The sequence below is a fragment of the Eulemur rufifrons genome, chromosome 8 (genome assembly GCF_041146395.1).
Source record: "Eulemur rufifrons isolate Redbay chromosome 8, OSU_ERuf_1, whole genome shotgun sequence".
NCBI lineage: Eukaryota > Metazoa > Chordata > Mammalia > Primates > Lemuridae > Eulemur > Eulemur rufifrons.
In genome coordinates this window covers 42,231,261-42,250,412 of record NC_090990.1, presented here as the reverse complement: position 1 = coordinate 42,250,412, position 19,152 = coordinate 42,231,261, and the positions used below count along the sequence as shown (strand labels likewise).

General features: G+C 43.4%; 1 protein-coding gene across 2 annotated transcripts in view; it reads right to left on the bottom strand.

Moving 5' to 3' along the window:
- C8A (complement C8 alpha chain) overlaps positions 1 to 19,152 on the bottom strand; it is a 61,197-nt gene that overhangs the window by 10,748 nt on the left and 31,297 nt on the right. Inside the window, exons 8-9 of one of the 2 annotated variants that reach the window (XM_069480059.1) lie at positions 1,612 to 1,743; positions 273 to 430 (exon numbers count right to left, since the gene is read on the bottom strand). In XM_069480059.1, the coding sequence (XP_069336160.1) occupies positions 273 to 430; positions 1,612 to 1,743 (290 nt within the window). Of the gene's footprint in view, positions 1 to 272; positions 431 to 1,607; positions 1,744 to 19,152 lie in introns of both variants that reach the window. The other variant, XM_069480058.1, reaches the window with a different exon arrangement.

Sequence of the window (19,152 nt, the reverse complement as noted above, 5' to 3'; positions counted from 1 at the left end):
ACGCGAATGATCATTTGCTTAATATAGCCTAACCCTGAAAAACTTCTGGGACTACCAGTGTAAAACTAAGCATTGACCAGGTAATAAGTTTCTGACCCCGGCTCTCTGGGGCCTGGGTCTAAAGTCAGGCGTGGGCAAGGCCACTGGCTCAGTGTGCCGTTACATTTAATCTTGTTCTTTGATGGGCTCATAATAAGAAATATGAAATGATCTGGTCTGCTTCACTTTCATTCCTCATGGACGTAGAATTCTTCAGCTGCGAAAAGACTTACCTCAAAATCGATAACAACAGGATTATACTTTAATGACCTCCCCCAGGAACGGTACGTAATGATGCTCCCGTTCTGTGTCAGGCCACCGGCCCAGCCAGAACTGCCACCTCGCACCTGAGACACGATGTCTTCCACAGCCATGGCCTTCCTGCTGCTTTCTGCCAGCAAATGGATAAGCACATTAGCTCATTTCCCAAAAAGCCAAAAGAGAAGCCAAAGGACTGGTTGGCAAGCTCAACTAGTGAGATTTGGGACAAAGTTCATGTGCTCTCTATAACAGCTCTAAGCTGTTTCTCATTCTTCTACTATTCTTGCTTAACTAGCAGGACAGGGCAGAGGAGAAGGGCCGAGACTTAGAAATAGACTCACACCCTCTGGAGTGAAGCAGAAACTGGGAGGGCAGTCCAGCCCACACGGAGAATGGAGACGATGGGAAAACGTATGGTCATTCATTCATATATCAAATATTTGCTCAGTGCCTGCTCTATGCTAGATAGGTTCAATCAAGTGTCATAGCTGCACGAAAGATGTTACTCTAGGACTCAGTGGAGGTACAGAGAAAAAAGTGGTCAGATATACAGTAAGGGGTGAGGGAGTCAGGAAGAAAGGTGAGCTGTCTAGGAAGGTGAGTGAGTGCTTCCCAGGTAAATGAAGAGAGGGTGGAAGGACAGCAGAGAGAGCAAACAATGTTGTTAAGGCCCTGAGGCAAGAGTGACCTAATGCAATGGGAGTACCTTGAACCTGTTTAATATCTACTTCACCCACTGTGCTATAAACTGTTTCATTGTTTCTGTCTTCTCTGTGTCTCTCACCTGAAAAATACTTGATAGGTGTCTGATGAATGAATTAGTGAATGAATACATGAACACTCAAATTGACTTATTTAGAAAATGCCACAAAATATCCGTGTACAATCCCTCTCTGACAATTATTCTTTGAGTTTGGACTTGGTAACCATGGTCTCCTCTCTCAGCCGCCTTGTGTCCTCCCTCTGGACTGTAATCTGGTGGGCGTTCCTTCCAACAGCCCACATTCCAGATTCTGTCTCCACCTTCGTTTCATCTCAGTTCTCACTTGGATCTTTGTCTAATACTTGAAATCTAGGAGGGTGCCCCGTACAAAGGCAAGTATGTCAAAGATGATTTCAGCCCATGTTAGATTCAAAACAGAACCACTGCAGGTCATTAGTTTGGGATATTTAGTATCTATGCAGTGTGACCATTAACCGAAATGAACTCAATCAGGGGAAAAAAAAAAAATAGCTTCCATGTCCTATTTGTGTGTCCAAAGGAAAGTCTGGCTTCTTTTGGGGTAGGGGGACCTATTGCTAAACACTTGCCAGTTTTGCCTGTTCCAAATCTTTTACAGCGATCTCCTGATAAATTTCCTTCGATGGTTATGCTATCCGTATACTCATACTCAATGCCCACGAAGGCTCCAAAGCATGTCCTGATATCTTGGCTGGTAATACCTGCAATGGGGAGACAGAGAAACACAAAATGCTGAGTTAATAAAAGACACCTGACATGATACAACCATCTGAATAGTAGAGGATAGCTTCAGTTTTAGAGTCTAAGAGATCTGGGTCGAAAGCCCTATTCTTCAACCTCATTTCACTTTTCTCTGGAGTATGATTCCAACCCAAATACTTCTTGAAATGATAAAGGATATGTATTGCATATATTAGTTGTTCAAAAATGTTATTAGCTTGCCCTTGGCCATTGTTCACTGAGCCTCCTTGAGGCAATGATTCTGTCTCATCCATCTCCATGTACTCCTGTGCCTAGCACAGTGCCCAGCCCACGATAGGCACCATTTGCACTCTGCACTTTGCACATGTTGCCTCTCAGTATAAATGCCCTTCCTCCCTCCCTTTTCATCATCTTTCCAAAGTCTACTTAGGCTTCCGTTCAAATGTCATTTACACCATGCAGCATTTTTAGATCAGAATAATTCCCTCTTTCTTCAGATCTACCAATGTTCTTTGTGCTTGAACGATTATATTCATCACAAGTCCTTTTGTCCAGGTAATCTTTGCACCCAGAAAGGCCAGAGTCCTGTTAGAAGATGGATAGGTCACCATGGGAAGTCTGCCTGCCCTTTGGACCCCACAAGGACTGTCAGGCCCTCATTGTCCATCTCTGTGTTTGACTAAATCTGAGAACCCACTAAGGAACCTGCACTTTGGCAGATGAGGAAAATAATTCTCAAAGCAGTGACACCATTTTGCTTCAATCACACAGCCTGTAAACGAACAGAGCTGGGTTTCCAACCTGAGTCTGCCTGGCAAGATGAGGCTACAAAAGAAGATTGGAGCAAGATATTGACCATGCTACAAAGTTCAACTTTTCTGGGGCGAAGGAGGTCTTCTGAATATAGCAAACTGGAGTTTGCATTTTGAAATATCATTCCTTTTAAACTTCACCTATAACATAATTATTGCCAGTTACAGAGTTATTCTGGACACCACAAAGGAAATATAACTTAGGCCTGTCATTCAGTTGAGCTAAGTATTAGGTTCAGTATTTCCAAGGGCATACAGAGCATCAAAGTTTCCTTGCCTCTATCCCCATTACACTGCAAACTCATGAGGTCAAGGACTTGTATTTTATTCACCATTGTCTTGCCAGCATAGCAACACAGTGTCTGTCATGAAGTAGGAATTCAGTAAATATTTTCAGAATAAATAACTGATCAATATAAAAAAATGAGTGAATAAATGAATGCCCTGAGTCCTTTGATAAGGGACACTTAGACGTCAGGGATCCTAAATACAAATCCCAGTCACTAACATCCTCTGTGATTTTGGATAAAGCCCATGATCCCACTGGGCCTCTGTTTCCCATTTATGGAAAGAAGGGGTTGTCACCTCCAAGGCCCCCCTTCAGCTTCTGAAGCTCTCTGTGACTGCGTGGCTACCAGTTTCTGAGTAACTCCAGAGCTGAAAGTGTCAGGGGGAATGACGCCCTGAGCGCTGGCAGTCAGCACCAGGCGAAAGGCTTCTTCTGCCATTTCCATTCATGCACTTTTAATTTTTAATGCATTACTAATTGAGGAAGATTTAGCATATTTAATTGTTTTGATTAAAAAATGCTTCAACAGTGATAAACAAAAGTGGATGAAAAGAATTCATGGGCAGAAGCCAGAGTGATTACCTAGGTGCGTGGTGGAGTGCTGCCGAATTAAAGCGACAGGACCGGCTGATTAAGGGGCTGGAGGATGCCTGTGGAGTGATTATGCTCATGAAGAGTCTGTCGACAGCCTGTCACGTGCTGCTGGGAGAAGGGAATCTCAGCTTGATTTGAGTAGCGCGACTTGACTGCGAAGAATTGCCTTTCAATGACCCCAAAGTAGGGTACCAGCCAGCAAGGGGAGTGTGTGACTTATAAACGAATCACAGAACCTGAGAGCCAAAGTGTCCTTGGACACCTAGCCCATGCTTTTCATTTATAGTTGAGATGGCTGAGATTCATAAAGGTTGGTTATCTTGCCTAAGGCCATACAGTGAAACAATGGTACAGCTGAGATTCACACTCAAGTCTGTGTTGCACAGAACCCTGTGGTATTTTCACTAATCCTAGTTATTGCCCCAGACTAAAGAATTCTGCTGTCAGAGAAAAATTCAGTAAGCACCTGCGATGTTCCATCCCCAGCACATTGTGTGTTGGGCAATGTAGACGTTTTGAGGATAAACTAACATGAATGTTATATGAATCTGAATAAGCAAGGTCCTGCAATGGAGAAGCTAGCAGGTTTGGAGCAATGTGTTAACAGAATCCTAATTTGTATCCTGAAGCTGGGGTGGGGGCAGAGGAAGTCAAACCTGGTACCAAAATCCAGGGGTTTAAGTAGAACCAGGGAGATAAAAGCATGAGTAGGGGCTGATGGGCTGGAAGGAGCAGAGGAAAGTCTGGAGACATTGTGTAGACCTTGTCCAGATGGGGACATGGTGTGGGTAGGCTGTGTTCATAGAACCAGGCAATCCTGTGCCGTTTCTCCACCCACAGCCCCTCAGGCTGGACTCCTTAGACAGTAAATTTGGACCAGATCAAACTGGAGTTTGTTTTGGGCTTTTGAACTCAGAGAACTCTGGAGTTGATCATTCCAGAATCTGACTTTACATTAAGATCAGCTGGAGTGCTTATAAAAAATACAGATTACCAGGCCCCACCTCTATTCTGATTCTATATGTCTAAGACATAAGAAATCTGTATTTTAAATAAGTATCTCAGATAATTACTATGCAGTGGATCTTGGACCAGATGTTGAGTATCATGGTCCTACAGAGAATCTCTGGTGGCTTGCCACAGGGCTCTGCCACCCTCCCTATCTCAGTTTGTGCCTTAGGTATGGATTAGCAGCCAGGCTCATCATATCTACCAAAAATAAGGACTAGGAAAAGCCAAGGATAATTCAGGTAAAGAATCAGGATTCAAAAGTTTCCTCACTCAACTGGGTGGATATACAGACGAAGCATAACAAAATGAGAATCATTTGAGAAAGCTGTAACATCCTACCCTGGGGACAAAATACCAAGTGCATGTGTACAGTGAGGAATGGACACAGCTTAGTTAGAGCAAGAGGAAAGGTGTTAGAGTTTTAGATTACTCCCAGCATGTAGGGCAATGAAACCAGGTGAAAATTATAATCAGTAAACTAAAGATGGAATAATCTCACTCTCCTCTCTGTAGGTTAGAGAGACCCAGAGCTTGGTATAAAGTTCCGGGAGCCACACTTTAAAAAGGAAATAAGAAAATACGGCTTTTGTCGATGAACATTATTCAGCCTTTAAAAAGAAGGAAATCCTACAATATGTGACAACACGGAGGAACCTGAGGACATTACGCTAAGTGAGATAAGCCAGTTACATAAGGACAAAGACTGTCCGATCCCACTTACATGAGGTATCTAACATAGTCAAATTCATAGAACCAAAGAGCAGCATGGTGGTTGCCAGGGGCCAGGAGGAGGGGGAAAGGGAGAGCTGCTAATCAATGGACATAAAGTCTTAATTCTGCAAGATGAGTAAGTTCTAGAGAACACTGTCCCTGTAGTTAACAATACTGTACTGTTCACTTAAAATGTGTTATAGAATGAGGAAGGCTGAGGAGTATGTGAGGATATGTTCTCACTGTGATAAAATAAAATAGAGAACAATCAGAAAAGAATAATCACGAGGGTGAAGACATTCAAAGCCACATCCTTTTGAGAATGTTGGAAGAGACTGGGGATGATTACCTGAAAAAGGAAGAAAGAGCTCTCTTTGAAAGAGACCAGTAGAACTGGATTAAACTCCCCAGAGGGCTGTCTTGAGGAAGGAGATTTAGGCTTGTGTGTGTGGTTGCAAGGGCAAGACGTAGGACCCAAAGGACAGAAGCTCCAGGAAGGCGGGTTTAGGCTCAGCGTAAGGCAGGTCATCATCACGGCCGAGCAGAGGTGAGGTGTCTCGGCAGGCAGGGGGACAAGCTGAGGCTGGCTGTTTGCCTATGAGGGGTGCAGAGGGGCTTGAGGGGTCAAAAAGAACAGTAGTCTTCTAAGATGTCCTCCATCCAAGATCTGAGACTTTAAGAACACACCAGAACACTTGAGACCACTCTGTAAGTACCTAATGACTTCTTACTGTGTGCAAAGCATCTGGCAAGTAAAGAGGATTAAGGAGAGTGCTTGACTCCAGTGAGCTGAGAGTCAAGTGTGGCAAAAGGACAAGGAAACGGACAATTACAGTGGTGTGTGAGAAGGACTCTGACCCAGGGCAGCAGGGTCTGGGAAGGCGTTCCTAGGGATCTGAGGAAGGATCCAGAGACAAGTAGGACAAGCAGGGATTAGCCAGGCAAAGCTGTAAGGATATCGAGGGAGAACATGTGGAAGACTTGTGTCTCCAGCAGCAGGATTCCGCTCAGAAAAGCCAACGTGGGCTAAATTCCAGAGTGGAGAAGAGGGAGATGCCATTCAGTCAAGATGGCCAAGGAAGTAAAGAGGGCAGGGGAGGGAGAGGGGGCTGGGTTCCTTCCCACTCTAGCCTGGTCCCAAGATGAGTTGCTTTTGTGCCTGCTTGGCAGGCTGGGAGCCCGGAGGCCATGTCTCTGGCTACCACGTCTACTGCGTGTTTCCCCACTTGGTCTTGGCTGTGGCCCAGGTGTGAGGGCTGCCGCCCTCATGACTCCGTGGAGCTGCGGCATCAGTGTGGCTCTCAGGCAGAACTAGGCAGCTTGGTTTCCAAGGTGCCAGAACACAGCAAGTCTGTCATTCCTCAGATTAAAAGCATTAGGTGGAAAACAGCAGGTGTAATGCATTATTTATCTCTTTGCAACAAACAAGTACCATTCAGGTTGCTATGATCTATCTGCTATGTTGCTTTGCTACACTGGTTGCCCCTAAAGACAGCCTCAGAAGGGAAAAGAGAATCAAATAGTCTATTTTTCTGCTATCACATTGGAAAAGATGATTGTTGGTCTGTGCCTGGGCTAGCTGGGAGGCGTTGGCTAACTTACCTGCCCACTTTATACTTCTGTGTATCCATTAAAACTCGTGCTTCTTCCCAGCCACCTGAGAATAAACTGAGTACCTCTGTGCCTGTGCAAGTGCTAGAAAGTCCCTTTACCTCTTTCGCTGAGTTTCTCTCAGCTCCAAGCAGCCTTTCCTCACTCCCCAGGGGCCCTGTATCTGCATCCTCACTGTATCCCTGTGCTTCTCTCCAACATGGCATGTAGCACGCTCTAGTACTTGTCAATTTCTTGCTCTGTTCTTCCTGTCAGACTCCAAGCTTCTAAGTCATCTTGTAGGTTTATAAGCCTCTGCACAGAACCTGGCATGTGCCACCTCCCCCAGGAGAGCTGGAGGACTCCAGCCTATCTAGACACTACCTCTAAAATGTTTTGAGAATCACAAGTCTTTCTTTCATTGACAATACAAATTACAGCTTTGTGATATCTCACCCTTGATTAAGAGTTGATCTATTATAAAGCACTTTCATCTGCATTGTCTCATCGAAGGACTCCCAACAGTGTTCGGGGGCAAGGAGGATTTGCCCATCTTTCAGGCTCACTGGGGTTGGCAAAAGCAGTCATTGTGGTGGTTAAGAGTGTGAACAGTGGAGTCAGAGTTCTATTCGTGTGTAGTGTGACTTTGAGTAAGTCGCTTATCCTCTTTATGACTCATATTTACAATCTTTAAAGTGAGAATGATAATAGTTTCCATAAATGAATCCCTAAAAAGTGTCTGGCACAATTATGTGTTCAACAAATCTTAGCTGTTGTTTTCATGTAGCTTGCCCAAAGTCCCATGACTAACAAACCCGAGAATCAGGTCTTGCAGCAAGGAATGCCATACCCAAACTGGGTGGCAGCTCCATTTCATCAGACTAGTGTTACTTTGCAGAGAAACTTCCATTAAATGCGATGGTGGTCCTGAAAGGAGGCTGACCAAGCCCCTCATTCCCTGACTACCTCATTCTACGCAGGAGCTCAGAGGAAGGAAGCTATGCTCCCAATGAGCAATGTTGATACTGCAGGCTCATGTCTTCCTCTTGCCCGTTAAGGGCTCTTCAAAGGCTCTGGCCTTCTACGTGATTTTGGCCACAAGAAGAGGCAGCATTTAGGCTCTGGAATGGAGGCAAAGTGTTGAACCTCTCTGTGCCTCAGTTTTCCCATCTGTAAGATGGGAATTTTAATAGTATCTCCCTCACAGGGTTGTTGTGAGTGTTAAATGAGTTAATCCATGCTGCATAACATGCTCAGGACAGTGCCTGGCTCAGAGCCAGCAATAAGAGTCACGTGTTACTGTCACTACAGATGCCAGGAATGCTGCAGGTTATATCGAGGTTCTTGGTTCCTGATCCTCAATCTGAAAAATTATAGAATGAGAAAGGCTAAGGAGTATGTGAGGATAAGTTTTCTTAATCCATATTTCTGCAGTATAAACTGTCAGGCCATGAGTGAGTGAAGGGGTTCACACAGATTTGATAAGTATTATTAAGTGCTAGGTAGAGATTTTCCATGTGTTATCTCACTTAATATTCACCCAACTTAACAGGCACAATAATCATTCCCATTTTAGAGAGGAGTAAACTGAGATAGTTTAAACTTAGGTAGTTTAAGTCACTTGCCCAAAGTTACACAATAAGTAAATAACAGAATGAGACTTGCACCAAGGCCTGTGTCCAAAGCACATGTTCTCTATGCCACATTGTATTGCCCATAGGACAGAGAGTTATGGGTGGCTCTGGGAAGATTTTTGATACCATATCAGCTTTTTCTCCTTTAAGTTTGAAACTGTTTTCGATGATATTAGAAGTGAAAATTCAAAATCAGGACAAAATCAGAAGGCTGGTGCTGAGAGTCTCCCAGTTCCACGTGTATGCAGATGACTTAAGGGCAGTGGGGACAGAGCCAAGAAACCAGGAGCCTGTCAGTCAATCAATACCATCCATCACCGTGAAGCCTGGTTGTCATGGTAACTGGGGATAAAGCCTGGAGCTTGTTAGAATCCAGTGAGTGTCTATTCGGGTGACTGGTTGGTTAGCGGGCACAGCAAAAGACCTGCTGGGCCATCTCCGACTGCTTAGCATGAATAGAGGACCTTTCGCAATCAGGTTCCTGCCCACCTTACCCTCCTCATTGCCCGGTTCAGCTCAGACCCTCTAGGGTACCACCCCTGCCCTGCAGAGTATAAGGAAAGCTCCAGAGGTTTCCTGGTATATGTGGGCTTGGATTCTGAACCACCTCAGCTGGAAAGACACCACGTCTCTGCTGTGGCTTAGCCTTAGCCTATGTGCAAGACTCTTGGACACAACATTAACAGAAGCACACTGGGAACAGGCAGTTGCAAAGGTGTGATACACAGAGATATGTCCCAAGTGCACAGAAGCACCTGAGACAGAATCCCAACCCAGAGCTGGGGAGACAGAAAGACTGAATGGAAGAGTCCTATATAAGCTAAGCAGAGACCTGAGGATGAGTAAGCATTAGCCAGGTGGAGAAGGGAGGGGAGGAGGACAGGCGCACAATACCAGGTGGAAGAGACAGCACCTGCAAATCTCAGTGAGGAAGAGAACATGGTAAGTTCAGGGACCAGCATGTATCTCAGTACAGCCAGGGGTCAGAGCAGGCTTGCTTGAATGCTGGCCTTCTTTTCCAGTGGCAGGGACCCTCCTGTTTTCAAAGTGCATCTTTGCACAGCTCCTGCAATGTGCTATCCTCTCCGTGGCTTCTGAGATGCCAACACTGACCCCATTTCCTGGTCACTGCTGTCATCACTCTTCCTGACATTACCCAGCCATGGGATTATTTCCTTGTGTGTCCTGGCCTCAGGGGCAAGCCCTTCACAACAGAGTCCAGCTGGACTCTCATCTATAACTCACCCTCACCCACTTGCTGCTCCAGCCACTCCCTCTGCTTGGAAAGCCCCAGGTCCTTGTCTGCCAGCCAAGCTCCCACTCCTACTAATTTTGGAAGATCGGGTTTGGATGTGTTTCAAGCCTAGATAATGGGAGGGGCAGAAAAGGCAGGTTGCTCATTCCTTTGTGTTTCTCCTGTATTTGTTTTTATTTAAGCACGTATCACCTTGTATCATTCTTAGCCCCCAACTGACTGCACATTTCTCCAGGGCAAGGGTCTGTGTGTTCCATCCCTGTGTTTCCAGAAATCATGGGTGCGCCGAGAGTATTTCCTGGATGAGTGGATGGATGGATTGATACATGGACGGAGATTAGATTATGAGTAGGGTTTTCCCATTGAGATTTTGAGTGTTTCTTGTTTCCTACTTTGTGTCAAAAGGAAAAATGCTCTACTCAGAATCTTCCTGAAAGGGAATTTGTGAGCAAATAACAGCAATAATATGTAACAAAATGTGGTGGAAATTATGAGAAATCTAAGGGATTTTGATTAGATGTGCATCCTACCCCAGTTACTCTCCATCCATGGCTTAATCGTCCTGGCCTCGTTTGTCTCATTCTAATAAAGATACAGTGAATGCACAGCCCCAGAGCCAGCATTCCCTCAGTCCCCTGCCTCTGACAGACACCGCTAATTGATCACAGCACTTTCTGGCTGAGCCTATATGTGGTGTCACAATCTTCAACTCAGCAGTCCAGGTAGCATTTGCTATTGAAACCACTCGCCACCCCTGGCATATACACTTCCTCTGACCTGCAAGTCTCTGAGGTTCACGTCTTTGAGTGTCATCGTCATCGGCCAGTACATGATGCTTGTTCCTGGCTCTGTGGCGGTACTTAATTTTCAGGACAATCACAAGGTCATCAGTTTAATCTTTAACTATTCTCCCAGTTACAATTTGGAATGAATGGGTCAAACTGACCCAATATTGCATTTGAGAATGGATATAGAAAATAATACTCTCTTAATTATTTCTCAAACCTGATTTAACCACTTTCAAAGCTATCATAAGCACTTTAATGCTCTTAAAAAAGAAAAATAGATAGAATATCTGGTTGTATCATAAGAAGCATTGCACTGGGAATTAGAAAACCTGGTTTCCAATCTTGCCGTGCTTCTGATCAGCTGTGTCACCTTGGACATGTCATTTTGCCTTTCAGTGCCTGGTTTTCCTCATTTGTGAAATGGGGACAGCCATAAAACAGAGCTCAAAAAGTTACCAAGAGGCTAAAATGAGATGATGTACATGTAAGGGCTCAGCACGCTGCCTGCCACAGAATTAAAACTCAGTGATGCTGTTGTGCATTTCCATTGAGATACGCTGTTGGAACCATTTGATTACACGAGACCTCCCACATTTGGCTTGGCAGTTATCATATGACATCTGCCTCTAGCTTTCCCACTAGTCTACCTTCCTGTGATGGCAAATTTCATGTGTCAACTTGACTAGGCCATGGAGTGCCTAGATACTTGGTCGAGCATTATTGTAGGTATTTCTGTGAGAGTGTTTTTGGATGAAATTTGACATTTATATTGCTAGACTGAATCAGATTGCCCTCCACAATGCATGTGGGCTTCATCCAATCAATTGAAGGCCCCTTCCTAATGCAATGTGAGCCTCATCCAATCAGTTGAAGACCTGACTAGAAAAAAAGGCTGAGCCTGCACTGGGTAATAAAGGATTCTTCCTTTCTTCACCCTGGGACCTTGGCTTTTTTCCTGTCCTTGGACTTGAACTGAAATATCAGTTCTTCCAGGGTGTCAAGCCCACTGGCCTTTAGACTGGAAATACATCGTCATCTCTCTTAGGTCTCAGGCCTTCAGACTCAGACAGAAACTACACTATCAGCTCTCCTGGGCCTTCATCTTGCTGCCTGCAGATCTTGGGACTTGCGAAACTCAATAATTGTGTGTGCCAATTCCTTATTCAAAATCTCTTTATATTATATATATTTTATATAAACATAGATAAATGGATAGATAGATACAGACATATATATCCTATTGTTTCCATTTCTCTGTAGAACCCTAATAGATTTCCCAATGCCTCTCTTATGGCTATTGGTGACTTTTTTCTTTATTTGAAGTGGTCAAACATATGTCTGCAGTCAGTGGAGTTAAGAAAGTATTGTTAGGCTTTTCTGACCACTCTCAAAAGTAAAAAATACATGTTACATTACGATCCAGCCCATATTCATCCTGCTAAAAGAAGTTTTAATACTTAACTCTATTTTTTGTGATTCACTGTGTTATTTTCCATCCTATTATATTTCATTTTATTAAGTTCTGGTCATGACATACTAAATATACTTTACAATCAACTAATAGGCTGTGGTTTTTGAAAAACTCTGGGTCAAGACATCCTGGAGACATTATGGCATGTTGGTTAAGATCCCAGGTTCTGGAGTTTGACCCCTGACTGCACTGATCAATAGCTCTGTGACCTTGGGCAAGTGACTTAACATCGCTGAGCCTCAGTTCTTCATTTGTAAACTGGAAATGATAGTATCCAATTCTCTTCACAGGTCTCTCTTGAGAACTAAATGAGATAGTGCATTTAAAGCGCTTAACCCAGTGTCTTTTCCACAATGAATGTTCAGTAAATCTTGGCCGTCTTATTATCATCACTACTAGAGTCTAAGCCCCTGGTATATAATATCAAAATGAATGACAGGAGGTGTGAGGAAAGGGATGAATACTTGGGAGATACACAAAATCTAAATTAGAGGACCTTGATTCAATACTAAATGAGTCACGTTGAGCCATTAAATTAAGCTCTTTGGATCTCAGCTTTCTCTCTGTAAGATTGGGGAAAATAATAACACAATTCCTCATAAGGCTATTATTAACATCAATTTGAATACCAGATGTGAATTATGTTATACTTTACAAATATTAGGAGTTACATGTAAATACATTTTATTAAAACCAGCTATTTCAGTTGATTCTAGAAATACTGAACAAGAAAATAGATTGTTAGTTCACTTTGGGTGGTAACCAATTTAGCTGTCCACAGAGTAAATCATCTCTGACCATTATCAGGGGATTATGACAAAGAAAAGCCCATTACTTTCTATGAATCCCTTGATGAGCTGGACCATGTATTAATCATCTTGGTGTCTAGACGATACGGCCCATGTTGTGTGTGCTTAATAAATGTTTGTTGAATGAACGGCTAAAGGAATGAATGAATAATGGAAGGCAGGGAGGAAGGAGGAAGAGGATGTAGAGCAATAATTGACATCAACTTTAGTGGGGTTTTAAATTCTGTCCCTGTGGCTTTTTCTACACTGCGTGGAGGTAGGTGGTAGGGTGGCTGGTCCAAGAGCCCTGACTGGAAGGGATGGTCAATGATGGGTTGGGTGTACTGCTTCCTTGCTGGAAGGGTCTTTCCCAGGGTCACTGTTATCTGGCATCCGTCAGGGCCAGGGATGATGGAAAGCAGGCACTGATTTAGGCAGAGTTGTTAACGCTTTGAAAGATAGCGGTGAGAATTCAAAGTGACCTTGATAAATGGGAAAAGTGGTCACTCCAAAACTGGATGAAGCTCTGAAGACAGAAATGAATGACCTTGGTCAAAGAAATGGGCAGGTGGAGGAGGAGGCGTGATTGCTGAGGCTCCAAGTCCACAGCAAAAGCACCAACCCCTGCAGGCTGGATGTCGTGACCATGATTTCCCTCCCATTTGAACAACGTTTCATGGCTCAAGGATGGCACGACCCTGGGAGATGGGTCTTCTTATTGCCCCCACTTCGCAGATTAGAGAACAGTTAACATTACAGAGTTAATAACTGTAAAGCTGGGGATAACAAACATGAGCCCGTAATAACACCAACATAGTGTAGCAGTAATTGGTGACATTTTTGAACCCTTACTGTAGGTCAGGCACTGGACCACATGCTCCCATAGATGTTTCATATTCACAACAACCCTATGAAGTGTGTACTGTCATCTCATTTAGAAGAGGAAACTGAGGCACAGAGAGGTTAACTAATTTGCTTGTGGGTCACATGGCAGGTAAATGTAGGAGATGGGACTTGAACCAGGTAATCTGATTCAGAACCTGTGTCAGCAACTGAAATGTATCCAGTGCTTATTAGAGTCTGGGCAATGCACTAAATATTTTTTTGTGGATAAATTCACTTATCCCTCACAACCAATCTACGAGGTAAATGATAATATCTCTGGCTTGCAGGTAATGAATCTGAGACTTTAAATGATGAAATAACCTGCCCATAATCACACAGCTCGTAAGTGGCAGAGCCCACGTTTTCAACCACTATACTATCTTAATACCATTCGTTAAAGGGAAAGATGTATTATACATTTGTCATGGAACAAGTGCTTGGAATTATTCTCAAACTCTGCTGTCATTCCTATTTGGGTCTTGAAGAAGCTGAGAGAGAAATTAAATACTGTACCTTGATCCAGGTCATGCAACTACAAAATGGTAGAACCAAGATCCCTACACCCAGATGTGTCTGACTTCAGAGTCTGAACTCCTTGCTCCCATGTCACCAGCATATTTCTTAATGCCACAGATCAAATGGCTTTAATATGAACTGACCCCACCTAAAATTGCAATCTGTAATAGTAACTACTATTTGGACAGTGTTTCACTTGTTACAGTACTTTTTTATCACTATCGCGATTAATTCTCACAATAGCCTTTTGAAGTATTTATAATTATCCCTACATTTTTTATTGGAAAACTGAGACTCAGAGATGTGACGTACCAGCTCCTAAATGGCAGAGCCTAGATGAAGAGAAAAATATCTCAGGAAAAAGAATTCCTTTCACTGCCATACTGCCTGCTGGCTTGAATGAAGCCAGAGAATGCTACTGGTTTTCTTCATGAGCAAAGCATCAACAGAAGTCATTTCCTGGGAGGTCTTTGCCAAGACCTTTCAAGGAGGCTAAAAAAATCATAGAATCGTGAACCGTTCAAGTCTTGAGGTCTGTGAGTCGAGCTCTCTAATCCGTGCAGGGTTTGCATGACAGCATTCCTGATGGAGGTAGCCTTTCAGACTTCCTGAGGTTCCTTAACTGATGGAAAAGCATTCTACTTCACATTGCATTTTGAGGGACCAAGGGCACAGAAGCTAAAACAAATGTGTCAAGTCTTATCTACATTAGCCACAAAAAGGGGTCTGGAGTAGACCACTACCAACTTGGCTCCTAAGGCATTTATGGAATATCCATCTAACCTCTGATATGTTATTCATTTTGCATGCCTGCTTGGCTGGAGGGAAACTGCAGGAAAATAAAATGGCCCAGCACAGTCATCCATAGTAGTGGGGATGGAAAGGAAAGGACAGACTGTGCATACTGAGGAGGTGACTAAGGAGATGTGTGAGGAGAGAGAGGGAAGAGGCCAAAATTATCCCCAGGTTGTAAGTCCTAATAGAGGCAGCTGAGATAAAAGGAAAGAATCCTGGATTTGAACTCAGAATATCTTGTATATTTTTTACTTACTAGTGATATGACTTTTCAGCTTTTGTTCCTTCATCCTCTCTCCTCTCTCATAAGATCATTGTGAAGATTAAGTGAGAAGACTGATGAAGTGCAGGCACTTAGTAAGGGGCTTAGCACATAATAAATAGTCAATTATTTTTTCACCTCTCTATGTCTGGGAAACTGGGAGGCAGGTGGCATCTCTGATTGAGAAATATTTTAGGAAGAGGAATATGGATGAAGGGTTTGCGGTGAGAAGGACCTGCTGTGACTTCCTGGAGGTGCCAGCTTCCTGGTGGAGATGCCCACAGGTATTTGGAAATATGGGCAGGGATTCTGGGGAAAATACAGTGGAATCACTCACATGAAGGTAAGAGCTGGATGAGGGGAGGAAGCAAGGATGATGAAGCTCTGTCAGTGTTCATGGTGCACCCACTGGGGGCCCAGCCCTGTGCTAAGTACAAACAATACCCCAGGGACAACATGCCTAGAACCTGTATGTAAAAGTTCATGGTATAGTAGAAGAAACTAATATGTAATTACAACTAGCATAATATGCAATAAAAACAAATATATATGTATATTCTTGAGTCCTTTCTTTGCCCAAGAATCCCTCCCATATTTCCAAGTGCCTGCGGGGGTGCCTTCACCAGGAAGCTGGCACCCCTGGGCAAATGCATCATGTCCTTCTTACCCCAGTATTTGTGTGTGCACACACACACACACACGTACATGTATGGTAGAAATATAATATAGAGGAGGAAGTAATTTGTACCCTATAATCCACACCCAGTCCATCTGTAAATTCTCTAAATACTACTTTAAAAATATGTCCTAAATCTATCATATTCTTCCATGTCCATTCCTTATCCTTCCCCTGGACACCAGCAAAAGCCCCTAACTGTTCTCCCCGAGTCCACTCTCGCCCTGCTAATCTGCTCTGTGTGGCATCACGAGAATCTGCTGACACCCAGATTAGACAGTAGCGCTGCCCTGTTGATGGCCCTGCACCGGCTTCCCGGTCGCTGCAGGTACAGTCCATGGTTCTTACCATGTCCAGCAAGACCCTCTGAGGCTCTCTTGGCCTTTTCCAACCTTTACCTCAGTTCCTGCTGTTCTTCCCTTAGCCCACAGCTTCAGCCACCCATGCCTTCTTTCTGTTCACAAACATGTCACACTCCTTCCTCTTGGGGGGCTTTTGTACAAGCTGTCTAGTAGCCCAGGACACCTTCTCCCTTGTCTTTGACATCTCCTTATCCTTTGGGTCTCATCTCAGTTTGAATTTCACCTCCTCAAACAGACTTCCCAGATCATCCTAAACAACTGTCTTCCCCAACCCCCTGCAGCTATTCCCTATTTCTACAACCTGTTCATTTTCTACATGCTGTTATCACAGTTTGTAACTATGTATTGGACACAAGTTATTAAGCCCTGACTATGTGCCAGGCACTGTTCTAGGAAATAAATATGCAGCAAGGAACAAAACAGGTGAGGTCCTTGCTCTCACGGAAGGGGCATTCTAGAAAGAAGATATTGACAATAAACAAATAAGTACATGGGCATGGTAGCTACTGAACAAACAGTGATTTGCTGAGAATCAAAGAAGGATGATATAACACAGAGGTATGTCAAGAATGGCCTCTGAGAAGGTGGCATTTAAGTTGAGATATGAATGATAAGAACACCGCTATGCAAACATCAGAGGAAAAGGAAGCCAGAGAGAGAGATAGCTGATACAAAAGCTCTAGGCTAAAATAGCCTGTTATCGTTGTTAAAGGAACAACGATAATGACAATAACCAAAAAGGAAAAAAGAAAAGAAAAGGCCATGATACTCCTGCAATATCCAGGTGAGAGAGAATGGTGGTTTACCCCAGTGAGACGGTAATCGAGGGGAGGATAGATGAGGCATGTGCTTTAGAGGTCAAGTTGACAGATCTTGCTGATGGGGGCAGGAGGTAAAGGAGGACCAAGGATGACATCTGGATTTTTAGCTGTTTATTTTATTTCTTCCACTAGATAGTCAGCTTCACCAGAACAAGGAGCATATTGATTTTGTCCTCCTCACACGATACAAACTCCATGAACACGGTTGAATGAATGAATGTATGACCAAAGAAACCATGGGAGAAGGGGCAGAGTGATGTCAGGGCAGAGGTAGAGATGCCTGTGCAAGGCTGAGAAGGGTGAGCTGAAGTTTGTCAGGTTGGCAAGACCAGGAGAAGAACTGGGGAGTAAGAGAATAGCATGTGCAAAGGAGGCAGGAGACATGCAACTTGACAGAACAGTGTCACTGAAGAACTTGACCTGCCCAGGGTAAATTGGCAGCTCTGTAACTAGGCCAGACTCCAGAGACATCAGAATGGGGCATGCACTATTCGCTTTGTTTTATCTTGATACAAAGGCAAATAATGAAAGCTCCAAAGAAGGGATGAAGGAGAGAAAAAAAAAAATCTAAATCCAGAAATTCAAGCCCCAAATCATACTGATTCCTGCAGAACTCAGAAAGCTGTCAGTCACAGCCCTTGAGGAAATGTTAGGATCTCATTGATGTCTAACATCACCCCCCCAACATCTAAGACTTCCCTTGATTTTTGATGCATGGTATCATGCTGTCTTTCGGGGAAAAGCATTTGATCTAAAGGACATATTAGAAGAAAACAGCCTTGTGCATCCTCTGGGACGAACCCAGAGGGGATCTGAGGCAAACCCAAGGACAAAAGATTCCCCCAGAGCAAACCAACCCGTGTGTTCACTTAAATCATTCCATACCAAGCCCAGCCTGTTGAGGACGGGAACGTGCACCACACAGGATGTCTCTTAGAAACAAGCGCTTAATAGAATATAAATTAAAGTCATAAGGATCAAAGATACAGAGAGAGAAAAAGACAGTGACAAAGAGGAAATGGAAAAGGGGGGGAAAGAGAAAGAGAGAACGAGAACACAGGGAAGAGAAAACCAGCCAAAGATCAGCCGTGGAAAGAAGTGTGAGTGATTCTATTTGTCAAAGGGAAAGAAGGTAGATGTTTTTGTTCTTTGTAGGTTAATATGTAAATGACATTCTGATTTATTAGCGGTCTCCAGCAGATGAGGTGATGATTAGCACATTTCCATATTTATAGAAAAGCAACACTAACTTTCTGGATTTATAGAAAATCAGCTCTTCACAAATAGCAAATTGTGCTATTATCGACATATGGTTTTCTATAAACAGAACTGAGGTAATTATCCCTGGGACAATTTGTTGGTGGGCTCCTTTTGAATATTAACCACATTGGAAGCCCATTTCTGCCTCACAGATTTTAAAGAGGAGGGGCCACCAGATACCCCAGGCAATTAATTAGTAATCTAATACCAAAGACGGGAGCCCAGAAGAAAGATGGGAGGCCATACCACATGGTGGTTGGAAACCACAGGTCCAAGGCTCTGACCCCAGATTCCTGTAGCCCCCGGCAAAGTAATCAACCTCCCTGACGAGCTGCAGTGTTTATGTGGCTAGAACTGGGATAACACAGTCTCCAAGTATTGTCAAAAAAGTTAAACGAGAATGTGTGCAATAGCACCTGGAACCTAGGAGGTGCTCCACAAATGTTAACTGTTTTTTTCCTTGCTCATGTTTTTAAATTATCCTAAAAAGGACCCACTTGAATAAAGTTTTTAAATCTCTTTTTTTTACATTGATCTGTATGCTATTTGTTCTATATTATGATCAAGTACATGTATACATGTCTTTATTTAACTGGAAAAAAAGTTTCTTGAAGCAATAACTCACCTTTGGCACTTAGAATCCTCTATGATATTTTCTATTCTATCCTTTGTTGTTGTTGTTCAAAATTTTGCTGGTGATCTATACATTGATTTTCAGACCTACCACTGGGTTGCAACATGCAGTTTGAAAAATACTGTGATCAAGAAGGCAGGAGCCATATTTTGGTTTGCTCACTATTGTATCCCCAGCACAAACATACAATGGATGCTCAATAAAGCATCTTTAATTATTGAAAGAATAAACAAATGGATGAATTAATGAATGAC